This window comes from Heptranchias perlo, chromosome X, assembly GCF_035084215.1.
Source record: "Heptranchias perlo isolate sHepPer1 chromosome X, sHepPer1.hap1, whole genome shotgun sequence".
In the NCBI taxonomy this organism is placed as follows: Eukaryota; Metazoa; Chordata; class Chondrichthyes; order Hexanchiformes; family Hexanchidae; genus Heptranchias; species Heptranchias perlo.
Genome location: NC_090370.1, coordinates 14683564 through 14704222, shown reverse-complemented (window position 1 = coordinate 14704222; position 20659 = coordinate 14683564). Strand labels below are relative to the sequence as shown.

The following is a 20659-nucleotide window of genomic DNA, read 5'->3' as shown; positions in this document are numbered from 1 at the left end:
AAAAAGGAGGGCTTTTGGCAGATACAAAAGGCTAAAGACGGAGGAAGCCCTAGAGGAGTACAAAAAGTGCAGGGGGATACTTAAAAAAGAAATTAGGAGATCAAGGAGGGGCCATGAAATAACACTGGCGAGCAAAATAAAGGAAAATCCTAAGATGTTTTATAAGTATATTAAGGGTAAGAGGATGACTAGGGAAAAAATAGGGCCCATTAGGGACAAAAATGGCAATCTGTGTGTGGAGCCGGCAGATGTAGGAGGGGTTCTAAATGAATTTTTTGCATCTGTTTTCACTATGGAGAAGGACGATGTAGACATAGAAATACGGCAGGGGGACTGTGATATACTCGAACATATTAACATTGAGCGGGAGCAGGTATTGGCGGTTTTAGCAGGCCTAAAAATCCCTAGGCCCGGACGAAATGTATCCCAGGCTTCTGTGTGAGGCAAAGAAGGAGATTGCGGGGGCTCTGACACATATATTCAGAACCTCTCTGGCCACAGGAGATGTGCCAGAGGACTGGAGAACCGCTAATGTAATACCATTATTCAAGAAGGGGAGTAGGGAAAAACCGGGGAACTACAGGCCAGTGAGCCTAACATCAGTGGTAGGAAAATTATTGGAAAAAATTCTGAAGGACAAAATTAGTCTCCACTTGGAGAAGCAAGGATTAATCAGGGATAGTCAACATGGCTTTGTCAAGGGAAGATCATGTCTGACTAATTTGATTGAATTTTTTGAGGGGGTGACTAGGCGTGTGGATGAGGGTAACGCAGTGGATGTGGTATACATGGATTTCAGTAAGGCCTTCGATAAAGTCCCCCACAGGAGACTGGTCAAGAAGGTACGAGCCCATGGAATCCAGGGTGCCTTGGCACTTTGGATACAAAACTGGCTTAGTGGCAGAAGGCAGAGGGTGATGGTCGAAGGTTGTTTTTGTGACTGGAAGCCTGTGGCCAGTGGGGTACCACAGGGATCGGTGCTGGGTCCCTTGCTGTTTGTGGTCTACATTAATGACTTGGATATGAATGTAAAAGGTATGATCAGTAAGTTCGCTGATGATACAAAAATTGGTAGGGTGGTAAATAGCGAGGAGGATAGCCTCAGTCTGCAGGACGATATAGATGGGTTGGTCAGATGGGCGGAACAGTGGCAAATGGAATTTAACCCGGAAAAGTGCGAGGTGATGCACTTTGGAGGGACTAACAAGGCAAGGGAATACACAATGAATGGGAGGACCCTAGGCAAGACAGAGGGTCAGAGGGATCTTGGTGTGCAAGTTCACAGATCCCTGAAGGCGGCGGAACAGGTAGATAAGGTGGTAAAGAAGGCATATGGGATACTTGCCTTTATTAGCCGAGGCATAGAATATAAGAGCAAGGAGGTTATGATGGAGCTGTATAAAACACTGGTTAGGCCACAGCTGGAATACTGTGTGCAGTTCTGGTCGCCACACTACAGGAAGGATGTGATCGCTTTGGAGAGGGTGCAGAGGAGATTGACCAGGATGTTACCAGGGCTGGAGCGCTTCAGCTATGAAGAGAGACTGGGAAGATTGGGTTTGTTTTCCTTGGAGCAGAGGAGGCTGAGGGGGGACATGATTGAGGTGTACAAAATTATGAGGGGCACAGATAGGATGGATACTAAGGAGCTTTTTCCCTTCGTTGAGGGTACTATAACAAGGGGACATAGATTCAAGGTAAAAGGCGGGAGATTTAGAGGGGATTTGAGAAAAAACTTTTTCACCCAGAGGGTGGTTGGAGTCTGGAACTCACTGCCTGAAAGGGTTGTGGAGGCAGGAACCCTCACAACATTCAAGAAGCATTTGGATGAGCACTTGAAATGCCATAGCATACAAGGCTACGGACCAAATGCTGGAATATGGGATTAGAGTAGACAGGGCTGATGGCCGGCGCGGACACGATGGGCCGAAGGGCCTCTATCCGTGCTGAAAACTCTATGACTCTATGACTCTATGACTCTATGATGATCAGTGGGAAATGTTTAAAGAAACATTTAACAAGATACAGAAACGGTTTATACCCGAGGGGCAAGAACTCTACTTGCCAAAAAAAAACAGCCATGGACAACTAAAGAGGTAAGGGACAGTATAAGACATAAGGAAAGGGCATACAAAAAGGCAAAAAATTGCACAGATCCTGGCGAATGGGAAAGATACAAAGATCAACAAAGGGTCACAAAACAGATAGTAAGAGCTACAAAAAGAGAGTATGAAAAGAAACTTGCAAGGGATATCAAAACCAATACGAAGAACTTTTATAGTTACATTAGGAAAAAGAGGGTGGTCAGGAGCAGTGTTGGCCCCTTAAAAACTGAAAGTGGGGATATTGTCATTGACAATGGGTAAATGACGGACATGTTGAACAATTACTTTGCGTCAGTATTTACAGTAGAAAAAGAGGATAGCATGCCGGAAATCCCAAGAAAACTAATATTGAATCGGGGACAGGGACTCGATAAAACTAACATAAGTAAAGCAACAGTAATGAAGAAAATAATAGCACTAAAGAGTGACAAATCCCCAGGGCCAGATGGTTTCCATCCCAGGGTTTTAAAGGAAGTAGGTGAGCAGATTGCAGATGCCCTAACTATAATCTTTCAAAGTTCTCTAGATTCAGGAACTGTCCCTCTAGATTGGAAAATTGCACATGTCACTCCGCTTTTTAAGAAATTGGAGAGAGAGAAACCGGGGAATTATAGACCAGTTAGCCTAACATCTGTTGTGGGGAAATTGCTGGAGTCTATAATTAAGGATAGGGTGACTGAACACCTCGGGAATTTTCAGTTAATCAGAGAGAGCCAGCATGGATTTGTGAAAGGTAGGTCGTGCCTGACAAACCTCATTGAATTTTTTGAAGAGGTGACTAAAGTAGTGGACAGGGGATGTTATTTATATGGACTTCCAGAAGGCATTTGATAAGGTCCCACATAAGAGACTGTTAGCTAAGATAGAAACCCATGGAATTGAGGGAAAAGTACGGACTTGGTTAGGAAATTGGCTGAGCGAAAGGCGACAGAAAGTAGGGATAATGGGTAAGTATTCACATTGGTAGGATGTGACCAGTGGAGTCCCGCAGGGATCTGTCTTGGGGCCTCAATTATTCACAATATTTATTAACGACTTAGATGAAGGCATAGAAAGTCTCATATCTAAGTTTGCCGATGACACAAAGATTGGTGGCATTGTAAGCAGTGTAGATGGAAACATAAAATTTCAAAGCGATATTGATAGATTAGGTGAATGGGCAAAACTGTGGCAAATGGAATTCAATGTCGACAAATGTGAGGTCATCCACTTTGGATCAAAAAAGGATAGAACAGGGTACTTTCTAAATGGTAAAAAGTTAAAAACAGTGGATGTCCAAAGGGACTTAGGGGTTCAGGTACATCAATCATTGAAGTGTCATGAACAGGTGCAGAAAATAATCAATAAGGCTAATGGAATGCTGGCCTTTATATCTCGAGGACTGGAGTACAAGGGGGCAGAAGTTATGCTGCAGCTATACAAAACCCTGGTTAGACCGCACCTGGAGTACTGTGAGCAGTTCTGGGCACCGCACCTTCGGAAGGACATACTGGCCTTGCAGGGAGTGCAGCGTAGGTTTACTAGAATGATACCCGGACTTCAAGGATTAAGTTACGAGGAGAGATTACACAAATTGGGGTTGTATTCTCTGGAGTTTCGAAGGTTAAGGGGTGATCTGATCGAAGTTTATAAGATATTAAGGGGAACGGATAGGTTGGATAGAGAGAAACTATTTCCGCTGGTTGGGGATTCTAGGAGTAGGGGGCACAGTCTAAAAATTAGAGCCAGACCTTTCAGGAGTGAGATTAGAAAACATTTCTACACACAAAGGGTGGTAGAAGTTTGGAACTCTCTTCCGCAAACAGCAATTGATACTAGCTCAATTGCTAAATTTAAATGTGAGATATATAGCTTTTTGGCAACCAAAGCTGGAAAGGGATATGGGCCAAAGGCAGGTATATGGAGTTAGATCACAGATCAGCCATGATCTTATCAAATGGCGGAGCAGGCACGAGGGGCTAAATGGCCTACTCCTGTTCCTATGTTCCCTATGTTTCCTATGTTCCTATGTTTATCAAATAATTATCAAGCTGAGGAATGCTAAGTGTTGGGGAATGGAACATTTCCTACTTCAGGTACCAGTCTCAGCACCAAGCTCTGTTTACTCTGTTCCCATAATATATCATGGTCCCAGAGGTGAAAGGCTGGTGCGTTAACTTCCGGTGCTCCACTCTATTTATTTCTGATATGGTTACTTGACGGATTATGTGATTCCCACTTTCAATGTTGGAGGTGTATGTTTGAAGGAGAGGCTTTGAACAAATAAGTAAGTGCAAGAAGTAGAATATTAAATGTTCCCTCAGAACATTATCTACCAACAGGAGTGGAAGGTATCAGAAACAGTTCATGTACATTTGAATACGAGAGGCTGTTTTTGTAAATTTCCTGCTTACTCTTGCACCCGGCAGACCAGGTTCACCAGGACGCCCAGGGTCTCCATTAGCACCTTTAGGACCAGCAATACCAGGAGCACCGCGCTCACCAGGGGCACCCTGCAATAGAAAGCAAAAAGTAATTATTAGTTTGTTGTAAAAATCTGAAATAATGCATCATTAAACTTATTTTGCACTCAACAACTCTTAACTCTCTACAAAGCCTTAGTTTTCCAAGGCTTAAATATTACTCCCATATTTGGGGAGACTCTTCAAGCATCTCTTGCACTCCTGGACAAGATATAGGAAGTTTGTCATCCGATAAACAATCCTTCTCTTCCTCTAGCCTCCAACCTCTCCCTCTCTACATTGCAATCTTTCTTGCCTTGCTTCATACTATCGTTGCTCCTTTGAACAAAAGCCATTGCTTCTCTTTCTTACCCTTCTCAGCTACAACAGTACTGTCCTACAAATTCTTTCTCATCCCCACTATGCTGAAATCAAGATCTATTGCACTGTCTCCTAGTCTAACTCATTCTTTCCCAGGGCTTCAAACTGCTTGCTCCTTACCGTCCTAAGTTCTTCCCTTCCTTCAACAATCTGCTGGCTTTTAAAACTCCAGCTTATCACCACCTAACCATTACTTCTCCATCGACTTTATTGCTTCTCCAACTCTTTCAACTTCGGTGGTGCCCTGCACTTTGACAATGACCCTCCAACCAGCTTTCTAGATTAAAAAAAAGGACTCTTGAAGGAAAATCTGAATCTTAGAAATATTTAAAACCGTTAGTAACTATCGCTTGCAATTTCTGCAGGGGTTCTCCAGCGGGGGATAGCCGTTCCTCTGACGATTCCGCACATCTCCTATCGAAGGAGATCGGTAGAACCCCGCAGAAATTCAGGATTCCTCTAATTTTCACTATTCAGTTGCCTTATAGTTTAAATTGAATGCTTTGTGTCTTTTTACAATTTGTGAGATGTGATATAACCTTTAGACTTTAAACTGCGTAGCTACTGCTCTTCTGGATAAGATTGATTTATCCTATTTGGAGTTAATTTTATCATGCTGTCACTACTTTATTGTAAAATAATGGGGTCGATTTTGCAATGTTGGCGGGTTGGCAGCGCAGGGGTGGGTGGGTGGGTGAAGGCGTGCGTGGCAAATCTGCATGAACAAAACTTACCATTTCCGACGCGATCGCATGTTGATTGATGATAGTTAATGTCCTCTCTGGGTTTCACGCCCGGCAGCTAACCTGATTGACAGGCTGGCTGCCGTCAGGAGCTGCTGCAACGCGAGGGGCGGGGGGCGAGAAAGAGAGAGAGCGAGACGTCATCGGCGCTGGACTGGAAGACTGGGGCAGGTGGGGAGAATTGCAGATCCGGCGCCGGACTGGAAGTCGGGGTGGGGGGGAAGAGGGGAAGATCGGGAGGATGGGGGGTTGAAGAAGGGGACATCGGGGGTTGAACGGGGGGATATGGGGGGTTGAAGAGGGGGACATCGGGGGGGTGAAGAGGGGGACATCGGGGGGGGGGTGAAGAGGGGGAGATCGGAGAGGGAGACATCGGACATTGGAACAGGGTGCAAAGGTAGGTTCATTTTGTGTTTTCATTTCCGTCTATGGTTTTTTGTTTAATTTATTTAGTTTCTTTTCCCCTGATCCGGCCCTTCGCTCCTGGTTTCACCAGGCGTGAATCAGAAGCGGTGGGCAAGCCGCCCAGGTAAGTTAAAAATCGTTCTACTGACTTACTCTGTCACAGGTAAAGTGCCTTAAGTACCTCAATGAGGTACATTTGGCACTTTAACTGTCACCCCGCCGGCTTTAATTGCCAGCGGGTCTTCCGTTTTCCGTTCACCCGCTTACATACAGGTGGCTCCCTGGGAAACTCGGAAGTCGGTGGGTTGGAGCCAGCTTCCGAACCCGAACGGGATTTCCGCGATTTTCGGAGCCCCCCCCCGCCCCAAACGCACCCGCAATTGCCTCCTAAAATCACCCCCAATGTCTCAAAGGAATTAGAAATCAGTTTGGATTGAGATCCAGTTGGAGATGGAACTTCGAGTGAGAGGTTGTTGATTTTAGTTACCCAAGAAGCTTTGGCTTCAGAGAACCAACCAATCAGGAGCCTGGGGGCCATGATTCATTGAATACGAATTCTAAAGGCTCATTTTTAATTAAATAATTAATTGTGCTTTTTTTAATTTTAAAGGCAATGTAACTTTTACAAGAAACAATGTGACTATATGAACTATGGTACCTACCTTAGGACCAGCAAGACCATCCTGACCTGGGAAGCCACGGTTACCAGGAGCACCCTGGTAATGGAAACAAAAGAACCAATGAGATTACAGAGGCCGCAGTAAAATATTCATAAAACAAGTCTTCACAATTGAGAAACAATACATCAACGTACAATGTACACCCCACATAATGACATCATCTTCACACAGGCCTCACTGTGAAAGAAAAAGGTCTCACCAGTGACATCCCTATAACAGCTCTCAATTTAGGCATCAATTCAATTCCCATTTAGAATAAAGGCCTTTATGTCATTTTTGTCTTAGATCTTTGCTTAAAATCTGACACAACTAAAATACATGAGGAGCCACAGCTTATGACCCTATACTGTACTTATGGTGTTACCCACCCTCTCAGGGGATATAAACCACACTCCATGGCTTCTCATCATCGTATTATAAAAACAGAACATGCTGGAGATGCAAAGCAAATGAGTCAGCATCCGAAAGAGAAAGGTAGGTTAATATTTCAGGGGAGACCCTTCACAGAACTGAAACGTTAACCTTTTGTTCTCTTTCAGATGTTGACAGACCTGTTGTGCATCTCTCGCATGTTCTGCCTTTATTTTAGATTTCCAGCCCTTTGCAGTGTTGCTTTTTATCTCTTCTCATTACGTATCCCTTATGCACCCTAAAATATATCTGAAGATTCAAATCTGTACTGCTTATAGGATCAAAACAAAGACACAGATCACTTAATAATGTCAGGTCTACTTATTATAATAGACAAAATTATGCAGCATGGTATAAGTATTGATTCTTTTATCTTTGATTATAGTGGGTTGTCGAATACAGACTACTGGTTCAGATCCCTTGGGTGCTTTGTGCTGGACTTTGTCAGTCTGATCAAAGTGATCTCTTAACAAGCAGTTTGGAGATTGGAAGAACTCACTCTCTCGCCAGGGGGACCATTTGGACCGGCAGCACCAGGTTCACCACGAGGACCTCTCTTGCCTTCTTCGCCAGCGGGGCCGGGAGCACCTTGAGGACCAACAGGACCCTACAGGAAGCATCAGGAAAACAAACCATTAGGTACACTGAAAGGATGCGCACTTTCTATTTATTCCGTGAGACTAATTCTAATTACTAACATTTAAAGAATAATCTTTTAAAAAAGCAGACTTAAAATATAATTTAAAACTTTTAATGGCTGGGTCAGTATTGAGTTAGTACTGTTTCTGTTTCACATACAAGAACAGAAGGTTTTTTAGGAACAGGAAAAGGCCATTAGGCCCAACAAGCCAGTCCCTTCTTAATAGATCAACCTACCAACCTTCTCACCATATCCATAAATCCTTTCCCTCTTTAGTTGTTTCTTCAGTCTGCTTCAATGTCCTTCCGTAATAATTCCATAATTCGATTACCCTTTCGGTGCAAAAGTTACATCTGACTTCCCCTCTTATTCCTAACTTCCTAATTTTTAATTTGTGTCCCCTGGTATTTTGGGTAATATTATTATTTGAACCAAAAGGGTTACCTATACTTTTGAATGCTGAAGTAAAAATGCACATCTTTTTTAGATACTTACAAATTCTCCTTTCGGGCCTGCTTCTCCCTTGAATCCTGGGACTCCAGGGTCACCCTGTCAGACAAAACAATTGATAGGGTTAGAAGTTGGAGACTGGAAGCACTCACCTAGCAGCACCATGTTGTCATGATGTAGACCAGTGGTGCTCACAAACTGGGGCCTTTGGCAGACTTGCTGCTCCATGTAGTTCTGGGCCTCCATTCAAGGCCTGCACAGCTAAAGGATGTTGCCAGAGCTGGGATTCAGGGCTGTTCCCTATTCCCACTGTTGTCACTAATTTTTCACACTGTGTCCACTTGAATTGTAAACGCCCAGGAGTTATATTCCACATTCCATCCTTCCAAACTTGGGTTGCATCTGAAGACAGCATTTGAAGCTGTCTAGCACTTGGATGAAGTTCTGGTGGTTACAGGTCTGTCACTGGTAGGGGTAATAATTTAAGGGGATGAAACAAAAGTATCGCACAAATATATCACACAACATTAAAGCGCACTGGTTCAAGTGTGAGTTTGTGACAATGTAGTGGTATTATTATGCTCAATAGGCCGAGTAATAGCACTGCTTTCCTTTTCTTACTCCACAGCAAAAGAAGGCAAGAGAATGCAGGATTATTCCAGCCTCCAGACAGTGAGTGAAAGGGCCCTGTTAAAATAGAAATGTTTAATAGTTTTACTTTCTCTTCCTGTAAAGAAGCCTCCAATTGGCAACTGCCCACAGTGACATGATTGAGGCCAGGAGCTCACAGTGCAAGGGGTCGCAGGAGCAGACCTCTGCTCCATTATTCCATGGTGCAGCATTCCTGTGAGTGGCCCTTGAGAAAGGCAATGGTTGGCATTGTGAAGTTTGGTGTAGTTTTGTGTGGTGAAGTTTGATGTAGTTTGGCATGAGATATTTGGTAAAGTTTGATTAGGTGTAATTTGGTATAGTTTGCATTATGAAGTTTGGTGTACTTGGGCATGGTAAGGTTTGGTGTAGCTTGGTGTGATGAAATCTGGTGTAGTATGGCAATGCGTAATTTAGTAAAGTTTGGCATGATGAAGTTTGGCATGTTATCATTTGGTATAGAAGGTGTGATAAAGTTTGATGTAGCTTTGTCATGGTGCAGTTTGATATAATTTTGTGCGGTGAAGTTTGTCATTATTTTGTGTGTAATTTTAACAGGTTGGCTTAGTTTGAAAAAGTCTAATTTGGTACAGAAGGCATAGAAACATAGAAAATAGGAGCAGGAGTAGGCCATTCGGCCCTTCGAGCCTGCTCCGCCATTCAATATGATCAGAGCTGATCCTCTTTCTCAATACCATATTCCCACTCTCTCCCCATACCTCTTGATGCCTTTTGTGTCCAGAAATCTATCTAGCTCCTTCTTAAATATATTCAGTGACTTGGCCTCCACAGCCTTCTGTGGTAGAGAATTCCACAGGTTCACCACCCTCTGAGTGAAGAAATTTCTCCTCATCTCAGTCCTAAATGTCTTACCCCGTATCCTGAGACTGTGACCCCTCGTTCTGGACCACCCCCCCAGCCAGGGGAAACATCCTCCCTGCATCCAGTCTGTCGAGCCCTGTCAGAATTTTATATGTTTCAATGAGATCCCCTCTCATTTTTCTAAACTCGAGTGAATACAGGCCGAGTCGACCCAATCTCTCCTCATTCGACAGTCCTGCCATCCCAGGGATCAGTCTGGTGAACCTTCGCTGCACTCCCTCCATGGCAAATATATCCTTTCTTAGGTAAGGAGACCAAATCTGCACACAATACTCCAGGTGTGGTCTCACTAAGGCCCTGTATAACTGCAGTAAGACATCCTTGCTCCTGTACTCAAATCCTCTTGCAATGAAGGCCAACATAACATTTGCCTTCCTAACTGCTTGCTGCACCTGCATGTTTGCTTTCAGTGACTGGTGTACAAGGACACCCAGGTCCTTTTGTACATCAACATTCCGCAATCTATCACCATTTAAATAATACTCTGCCTTTCTGTTTTCCCTTCCGAAGTGGATAACTTCACATTTATCCACATTATACGGCATCTGCCATGTTTTTGCCCACTCACTCAACTTGTCTAAATTGCCTTGAAGCCTCTTTGCATCCTCCTCACAACTCACGATCCCACCTAGTTTTGTGTCGTCAGCAAACTTGGAAATATTACATTTGGTTCCCTCATCCAAATCATTGATATATATTGTGAATAGCTGGGGCCCAAGCACTGATCCCTGCGGTACCCCACTAGTCACCACCTGCCACCCTGAAAAAGACCCATTTATTCTTACTCTCTGTTTCCTGTCTGTTAGCCAATTTTCAATCCATGCCAGTATATTACCCCCAATCCCATGTGCTTTAATTTTGCACACTTACCTCTTATGTGGGACTTTATCAAGGGCCTTCTGAAAATCCAAATAAACCACATCCACTGGTTCTCCCTCATCTATTCTACCAGTTACATCCTCAAAAAACTCCAGTAGGTTTGTCAAACATGATTTCCCTTTCATAAATCCATGTTGACTTTATCACATCCTTTAAAATAGACTCTAGCATTTTCCATACTACTGATGTTAGGCTAACTGGTCTGTAGTTTCCTGTTTTCTCTCTCCCTCCTTTTTTAAATAGTGGGGTTACATTTGCCACCCTCCAATCTGCAGGAACTGTTCCATAACTGAGACATACTTGCTCTCGAGGCAGTACAAAGAAGATTCACTCGGTTAATCCCGGGGATGAGGGGGTGGACATATGAGGAGAGGTTGAGTAGATTGGGACTCTACTCATTGGAGTTCAGAAGAATGAGAGGCGATCTTATTGAAACATATAAGATTGTGAAGGGGCTTGATCGGGTGGATGCGGTAAGGATGTTCCCAAGGATGGGTGAAACTAGAACTAGGGGGCATAATCTTAGAATAAGGGGCTGCTCTTTCAAAACTGAGATGAGGAGAAACTTCTTCACTCAGAGGGTAGTAGGTCTGTGGAATTTGCTGCCCCAGGAAGCTGTGGAAGCTACATCATTAAATAAATTTAAAACAGAAATATAAAGTTTCCTAGAAGTAAAGGGAATTAGGGGTTATGGGGAGCGGGCAGGAAATTGGACATGAATTTAGACTTGAGGTTAGGATCAGATCAGCCATGATCTTATTGAATGGCGGAGCAGGCTCGAGGGGCCGATTGGCCTACTCCTGCTCCTATTTCTTATGTTCTTATGTTCTTATAATCTATAGAATTTTGGAAGATGACAACTAATGCATCCACTATTTCCATGGCTATCTCTTTTAGTACTCTGGGATGCAGATTATCAGGTCCTGGGGATTTATCGGCTTTCGGTCTCATTAATTTCTCCAGCACTATTTTTTTTACGAATACTAATTTCCTTTAATTCCCCCTTCTCACTAGTCCCTTGGTTCCCTAGCATTTCTGGGAAGTCTTCCGTGAAGACAGAACCAAAGTATTTGTTTAATTGCATTGCCATTTCCCTGTTCCCCATTATAAATTCTGCCATTTCTGACTGTAAGGGACCTACATTTGTCTTCACTAATCTTTTTCTTTTCACATACTTGTAGAATCTCTTGGTTCTTTTTTGCTGAATTCTAAACTGATCCCAATTCTCAGGCTTGTTACTTTTTCTGGCAACTTTATATGACTCCTCTTTGGATCTAATACTATCCTTGATTTCTTTTGTCAGCCATGGTTGGGCCGCTTTTCCTTTTGTGTTTTTGTGCCAGAAAGGAATGTATAATTGTTGCAATTCATGCATTCGTTCCTTAAATGTTAGCCATTGCCTATCCACTGTCATGCCTTTTAATGAAGCTTCCCAATCTATCATAGCCAACTCACTCCTCATACCTTCGTAGTTTCCTTTATTTAGATTTAGGACCCTAGTTTCAGATTGGACTACTTCACTTTCCATCTTAATGAAGAATTCTATCATGTTACGGTCACTCTTCCCTAAAGGACTCCGCACAACAAGATTATTAATTAACCCCTTATCATTGCACAATACCCAATCTAGGATAGCCTGTTCCCTGGTTGGCTCCTCAACATACTGGTCTAAAAATCCATCTCGTACACACTCCAGGAATTCATCCTCCACAGAATTATTGCTAATTTGGTTTGGCCAGTCTATATGCAGATTAAAGTCATCCATGATTACTGTTTAAGTCATGTCATTTAGTATAGTTTAGTATAGTCATATATAGTTTAGTATAGTCATTTAGTACAGTCATTTAGTATACTAGTATGCTATACTCGTATAGTATAGTTTATTACATGTTTAAGTCATGTCATTTAGTATAGTTTGGTGTGGTTTGGTGTTGTGTAGTGCATTTGTACATTGTTACTAATATTATACAACTTGGTTGATTCATTCTATTTTATCTGTTTCCTACTCATAATGACCAGAAATCCCCATAAAAAGTCACTGAGAGTAATGAAAGTTCCAGAAGATTCTGGTTGGGAAAATGCTATAAGTGCATTTTCGATCCACTTTGAAACCACATTTTATGTTTCACAACCATTCAGAAAGAAATTACACTCTTAAACGCTAAATATTTTTACTTACTTGTTGACCTTTAGGACCGAGAGGGCCAGTAGCACCTTGTGGCCCTGGAGGACCACGTGGACCAGGGAAACCGGGAGCACCAGCAATACCAGGAGCACCCTATGGGGAGAAGAAAACAAGAGAAATTAGCACCAACTGGTAGACTGGGGACGAGTAAGAAGATACCAGGCCTTGACAACACTAACTCTTAAGCAAAATAGGTAACAAATGTAGGCTTCATATTCATGATCATGTTCCTTTGCTCTAAGATGGTGAGCAATCATAGTAGATCATGATGGACATTATATCAAACACCGGTCTTGTTAAAGGTCTTTACATAAAAGTAATTTAATGTGTTCTTTTATTGACAAATCTAGTTGAAGGGCCAAGGACCACAGTGTAGGACACCAGCAAGGGTGAAAAGAATAGGAAAGAAACTGAGTGTCAAGTGGTTGGGTGATGGCAAGTTTTGGTTTTAAAAGCTTGTAGGTTGTATAAGGAAGGGAAGACTGGGGAAGTAAGGTGTTCCACAGTTTTGAGGTCCAGGAAAAGACCGAGTTAGAGTAGGAAATGATGTGATGATCATATCATGATGAAAATAAAAAAAATAGTACTCAGGCAACAAATCACGTAGCACGCATAAGTGTCGAAACTCACAGGACTTGTGCAATGTCATACCGTGCCAGATCAATTGCCCTTTTCCAGGGTCATTACTTGATGAAGGAAGATTGCCTGCATTATACAAACATCAAAGTGGCCGAATCAAGGAAATGCTCCTTTAAAGTAGCATTCCCTTTACACAGGCAAACATTGTTGGCTCTGTGGTGCTTACTCATGACATCGTACTGTATAACTGCATTATCCTCATGTCACTCCTAAGACTTAGGAGGCCACACTGGCAATTATTGACTCAACTGCTAGAAGATCAATATTTGGTTTGCAGGACACTGCTGTTGTGAATTAAAAGAGCTTGTCCTTATTATGATCGTCACGGGTCTAGAATTCTCCAGAGTTTTTAAAATCAGTTAGGATTAAATAGTTGCCGGGTGAGAAAATTCAAACCTATTTTGATGTTTAGGAATTTTGATTTATTACATATTTTTAAAAAATTAGTAAAAGCAAGAAAACAATGGAGCTATACTTACAGTGGAACCTTTTGTTCCAGGAATACCATCAGTACCAGGGTTACCCTGTAAGGAGAGACAAAAGGGACATAAGTCATTGTAACTCAGCAACATCAAATAGCAAGACAAAAAGGGCTTACATTTCTAAAACAACATTTAAAAATGACATGGGAGCTTACTATGTTTCATTGAAGAGCAGACTATTGCATATTAATGATTAGGATTCCGTATTTTATTAAACCTAGTTTACAATATTTAGGATCAGAAATCTACAGATTTAATTGGAAGTAAATACAGAACAGATTTACCCAGGAAGTTAAACTGTTACAATTGGACTCAGTCTCTCTGGGCTAGAGTGGAGAAAAATCTAGCGACCCAGTGTGAGGACAGGATCAAGCTAGCTGTGATATTTCGCCACCGTCAAATGGCCTGAAGACATTCAACAAATGAAGAATGGCTGTTTGTTACTCAATCTGTGATTGGCAACAGCCCACAAAGACTTGTGGATACTTCATTCCTGTAAATGGTGAGAAATTACAAAATATAAGAATGGGTGATGGATTCAATAACTTACGGGAGCTCCAGCAGGACCTGGGGATCCGGGGCTACCTGACTCTCCTCTTGAACCCTGGGCACCCTCAGGACCACGGGCACCAGTTGGACCAGCTTCTCCCTGTGTGGAATAAAAAGAGAAACAGGCATTAGGACAATGTGCAGAAACAGTAAGACCAGTGTGGCATTTTCTGCCATATTCCAAAAATATGACAGATTTAATTAATTGTAGCCTGCACCAATTCAATGGCATATTATATCCAATAGGCCGTTCCAACAATTTTAAAGCATTGTTGAACTCTGCTTCCCTACATGAAAATTGCTGTTGGAAAGAAAGTATGTTTGTTTCTACAATGCTTATGAAAAAGGGAAAGCCTTTGGTTATGAGTAAGGTGCAAATTTCTGTACCCAGAGAGGGACAACACCACCTGTTAAGGTTTAATGGTCCACATTCAGAGCCATAAAATATTATATATTAAATCACATTAATTTACAACACCCTTACAAATGAATCTTTGACTCCCCTCTTGATTTCCTATCCCAATATGCCATACAGCATGCTTAGTCATAGAATCTTAGAAAGGTTACAGCAAGGAAGGAGGCCGTTCGGCCCATCGAGTCCGTGCTGGCTCAATGCAAGAGCAATCCAGCTAGTCCCACTCCCCTGCCCTTTCCCCGTAGCCCTGCAATTTTTTTCCTTTCAAGTACTTATCCAGTTCCCTTTTGAAGGCCATGATTGAATCTGCCTCCACCACCCCCTCGGGCAGTGCATTCCAGATCCTAACCACTCGCTGTGTAAAAAAGTTTTTCCTCATGTCACCTTTGGTTCTTTTGCCAATCACCTTAAATCTACATCCTCTGGTTCTTGACCCTTCCGCCAATGGGAACAGTTTCTCTCTATCTACTCTGTCTGGACCCTTCATGATTTTGAATACCTCCATCAAATCTCCTCGCAACCGTCTCTGTTCCAAGGAGAACAACCTCAGCTTCTCCAGTCTATCCACGTAACTAAAGTCCCTCATCCCTGGAATCATTCTAGTAAATCTCTTCTGCACCCTCTCTAAGGCCTTCACGTCCTTCCTAAAGTGCGGTGCCCAGAACTGGACACAATACTCCAGTTGTGGCCGAACTAGTGTTTTATAAAGGTTCATCATGACTTCCATACTTTTGTACTCTATGCCTCTATTTATAAAGCCCAGGATCCCTTATTCTTTTTTAACCACTTTCTCAACCTGCCCTGCCACCTTCAACAATTTGTGCACATAAACTCCCAGATCTCTCTGTTCCTGTACCCCTTTTAGAGTTGTGCCCTCTAGTTTATATTGCCTCTCCTCGTTCTTCCTACTGAAATGTATCACTTCGCATTTTTCTGTGTTAAATTTAATCTGCCACGTGTCCGCCCATGCCACCAGCCTATCTATATCCTCTTGGAGTCCTTCACTATCCTCCTCACTGTTTGCTACCCGTCCAAGTTTTGTGTCATCTGCAAATTTTGAAATTGTACCCTGTACACCCAAGTCGAAGTCATTAATATGTATCAAGAAAAGCAGTGGTCCTAGTACCGACCCCTGGGGAACACCACTGTACACCTCCCTCCAGTCCAACCCATTTATTCCATGGGCCGCAATCTTGATGATGAGCCTACCATGCGGCACTTTATCAGACGCCTTTTGAAAGTCCATATATACCACATCAACGACACTGCTCTCATCTACCCTCTCTGTTGCCTCATCAAAAAACTCTATCAGGTTAGTTAAACATGATTTGCCTTTAACAAATCGTGCTGGCTTTTCCTAATCAATCCACACTCGTCCAGTGACATGGGTAAGGGCACGACCAGTGGTATGGACAATGGACATACCCAGTGATATGGGTATGAGCCATGCCCAGTGATAAAGGTATGGGCACAACCAGTGGCATGGCTACAAGCCATGGTACGGGCCACATCCAGTGATATAGGTAAGGGCCATTACCATTTGTATGGCTACAAGCCGTGCCCAGTTATTTGGATGAGGACATGAACAGTGGCATGGGTAAGGGGCACGCCCAGTGAAATGGATATGGGGCATGACCAGTGACAGGGTACAAGTCATGCCCGATAATAGGGATAAGGGCCTTGCCTAATAATATGTTTATGACCCATACCCAGTGATCTGGGTACGGGCATGACCAGGGGCTATGGCTATGGACCATGACTGGTGATATGGTTACTGGGCATGACCATTAATATGAGCATTGCAATGCCCGGTGGTGTTGGTGTGGGACATGTCCAGTGATTTGGGAATGGTTATGCCCAGTTGTATTGGTATGCAGTGTGCTCAGTGATTTGAGTATGGTTGTGCCCAGTGGTATTGGTATGGGGTATGTCCAGTAACTTGGATATTACCATGCCCTGTGGTATCGGTACAGGGCGTGTTCAGTGATTTGGGTATGGTTATGCCAAGTGGTATTTTTATGGGGTATGTCCAGTGATTTGGGTATGGTTATGCCAAGTTGTATTGCTTTGGGTATGTCCAATGATTTGGATATGGCTGTGCCCAGTGCTTTTGGGTATGGGGTACCTCCAGTGATTTGGGTGTGGTTATTCCCAGTTGTATTGGTATGCAGTGTGCCCAGTGAATTGTGTATGGCTGTTCCCAGTGGTATTGGTATGGGTATGGATTATGTCCAGCAATTTGGGTATGGCTGTGCCCAATGGTATTAGTATGGGATACGTGCTGTGATTTAGGTAAAGGTTCAGATGAAAGTTAATAAAAGTTTCTGACCATAGGTGAATTGTCTCCGTAAGCATTTTAAGAAAATACTAATAAAGGTGCAGTTCCAAGAATATAGTGATCTTTTAACCAAGGTGGGCAGTGGCCTCACAGAGTTCATATAGCAATGCAATAAAATGACTACATAGGGGTAGAACATAATATTTAAGAACAATTTTAAGGAACAGGAAAAGACCACTAAGCTTAATAAGGGTCCATTTTTTTCATGGGTCAATTCCACCTACCCGCTTTCTCACCATATCCCCCAAGGCCTTCTCTCCTTAGAAACGTATCTAGTTGTCTATTGAACCCATTGATACTCTCCGCTTCAATGTCCATCACTAGTAATTTGTTCCATAACTCCATTACCCTTTGGGTGAAAGTTCTGTCTGAATGCATTTCTTACTCCTAACTTGTGTCCCGCTGGCATGGAACATAGAAATTTGGTATGTGAATAATTTGCCTTGGTCAATTTTGTTGATTTGTTTTCATTATCTTGAAAACTTTAATTAGGTCACCTCAATACCTCCTCTTCTCCAAGGAAAATAATTCCAACTTCCTTAACCTTTCCTTATAACTCATAGGGCTCGATATTAGCAGGGCGGCGGGTTTGCAGCGGGGGGTCGACTGGGCGCGTGGGTAACGCGCCCAGTGAAATCGGGGTGCTCCGCACGCGATTGCAGCTTGATTGGAGCCATTTACCTGTGCTTCCGGGTTTCCTGCTGGTAAGCTGCGCAGCGGGCGGACTGCGCATGCGCAGCATAGGCTGTCAGCTGGAGGAGCCCTATTTAAAGGGGCAGTCCTCCACTGACTGATGCTGCAGAAAATAGGAAAAATTACAGCATGGAGCAGCCCAGGGGAAGGCTGCTCCCAGGTTTAATGATGCCTCACTCCAGGTATTATTGGATGGGGTGAGGAGGAGGGGGAGGACAGAAATCTTCCCCCCGGCGGGCGGGAGGAAGCGGCCTGGCTCGAGGTGGCAGAGGAGGTCACCTGCACCACCAACATATCGTGCACCTGCATACAGTGCAGGAGGCGCTTCAATGACCTAAGTAGGTCAGCCAAAGTGAGTACACTTACTCTTTCCCCTACACTCCATCTGCCACATCACCGCCTCCACCCCACATCTCCTTCTGCACTGCCAACACTACTCTATCACATCACTCCTCATACCCACTCAAAGCTCATCCTCATCTTACCTGCACTTACTCACCTCGCCAGTACTCATCCTGCCACTACCACTCAACCCAATCCTCATACAATCTCATGGCTCTATCTCATACGCACCCTCTCATGCACCTCTTTCACGGTCAGCCTCACTCAACCTGCCACTACCTGTGCTGCAGCCACAGGGCATGCATCACATATGTGCAGTAGGAAGTGTAAGGCAAATGTGTCGTGAGCATGAAGGGGATGCACAAGGGTGTTTGAGGGTTTGTCATGGTTTTTACCTATATTTAATCTCTAATCAACTCGCATTACATATTATATTGTCACCACGACTGCCACGTCTTTGTGAATCTTGTCTGGTTTGTGCAATATTGCCCTTTCCTGAGGATCACTATGAAGACCCACAACTGATGCCACCCATTGTGTCACTGCAGAGTGGGTGTAGGTGTATTTGCAGGGCTCTTTTGTGCAGACGACTGAGATACGTCGGCGATGTCCCCGGTGGCACCCTGGAAGGACGCGGAGGAGAAGTTGTTGAGGGCAGTGGTGACTTTGACAGCGACAGGTAAGAAGATGGTGCTCGGGCCAGCCGGGAGCAGCTCGGCATGAAGGAGGCTGCAGATGTCCACGACTACATGTCGAGTGACTCTGAGCCTCCATGTGCACTGCTGCTCAGAGAGGTCCAGGAAGCTGAGCCTCGGTCTGTCGACCCTGTGCCGAGGGTAGTGCCCTCTGCGACGCATCTCTCTCTGCCGTTGCCCTCCCTCCTGCTGTGCAGGTGGATGTGTCACAGCTCTGTGTTGTGGAGCTCCACGTGTCAGAGGTGGACGGCGTGGCCGGCGAGGCTGGTGATGCAGTTCGCCCTCCGAGGACGTCATGACTGCAGCTACGGCGGCCCCCATCCGGAAGATGTACATCTGAGGGGGTCCGCAAGGTAGGTAAATGTGTCTAGACACCAGGGTAAGTATGCAAGTTGGTGAATTTTATTGTTAGGAGGAGGGTGGTGGAGGCCAAACTTTGTCCAAAGTGACAGAGTGGCCTCCTGCAATGAGTGAGGGTCTCCCCCCCCCCCCCAACTGTCAAATGGACCTTTGCAGCTGCCACAGGCTGATGGCTGCAACACGTCCATTTGAACTGGGAGTGTTTCCCCCAGTGCGGGAAACAGTCTCAGTTAATTTCAAAATCCCAGCCCTCCTAAAATATCAGGTCAGTCAGGCCTGTAAACAACCTGAAGTACCTGTTTAAGTACTTTAAGTGGCACCCCGCCGGCTTTAATGGCAGTTCCACATGCGGGGGCTGCGCGCGCATGTCAGCGCGTCACTGGGGAACCCGGAAGTGGGTGGGTTGGAGCCGGGCTCCAGACCCGCCCCGGGAATCCCCGATTTTCACAGCCCCCCCGCCACGAATGCACCCGATCGGGGGTGCGAAAATCGAGCCCATAATCCCTGATACTCAGAATCATCTTTGTTGATGGCCTCTGCACCCTGTCAAGGGCAATAATGTCCTATGTGTGATTATGTGGTCAGAACTGCACACAGTGCTCCAGTTGGGAGTCTGGTCAGCACCTTACACAGTAGAGAGGTGCATCTGTCAAGCCTTAGTTAGAGAAAAACACGAACGCCTGCATCAAGTCTGAACAAAACAGCAGTGCGAGACATTTCCAGAACTCTTAGTTATATGTAATCAGGAGCATTGAACCAAATGTGCTAGGGGTCACTTAATAAAATATTCCCTAGGACCAAATCTGCTCTCTTGAGCAATATGAGGACGTTGAATTTAAATTAAGAATCAGATTCAGCCTGGTTTATTAGACAAACCCTCTTCTTTAATCCGTATTGCATTTCAGAATGTTTATTGTGAATTAGTTTCATATAAAAAGGAGCTGTTTCCAAATAATATGGAAAAATATATTTCAAAAATATCAAATGCTCAAAACTTTCCAACTTAATTTTGCATTTTGGTCAAGGGTTACGGGAAGGTGTATTAGGAGTATGGTGAACTAGATTACTTCTAGGCCATGACCAAAAGATGAATCAGAGTTTTCCCAAATTTCTGCAAACCAGTACACACCCTCATGCCTTTATAGAAAGCTATGAGGATTATGGTACTGGACTAGTAACCCAGAGGTCATGGGTCCAAATCCCACCATGGCAAGGTGCGAAAGTGAAATAAAATTTTTTTGGTAATCTGTGGGCTGGCACCAGCAAAAATGACCATGAAAGCTGCTAGATTATCAT

At 43.9% G+C, this 20659-nt stretch overlaps 1 protein-coding gene across 1 annotated transcript in view; it reads right to left on the bottom strand.

The window, feature by feature from the left end:
* The window catches only part of col2a1a (collagen, type II, alpha 1a), a 174441-nt gene that overhangs the window by 91781 nt on the left and 62001 nt on the right, over positions 1-20659 (bottom strand). Inside the window, exons 19-25 of the mRNA XM_067976758.1 lie at positions 14522-14620; positions 13969-14013; positions 12845-12943; positions 8302-8355; positions 7666-7773; positions 6738-6791; positions 4499-4597 (exon numbers count right to left, since the gene is read on the bottom strand). Of these exons, the coding sequence (XP_067832859.1) occupies positions 4499-4597; positions 6738-6791; positions 7666-7773; positions 8302-8355; positions 12845-12943; positions 13969-14013; positions 14522-14620 (558 nt within the window). The remainder of the gene's footprint in view (positions 1-4498; positions 4598-6737; positions 6792-7665; positions 7774-8301; positions 8356-12844; positions 12944-13968; positions 14014-14521; positions 14621-20659) is intronic.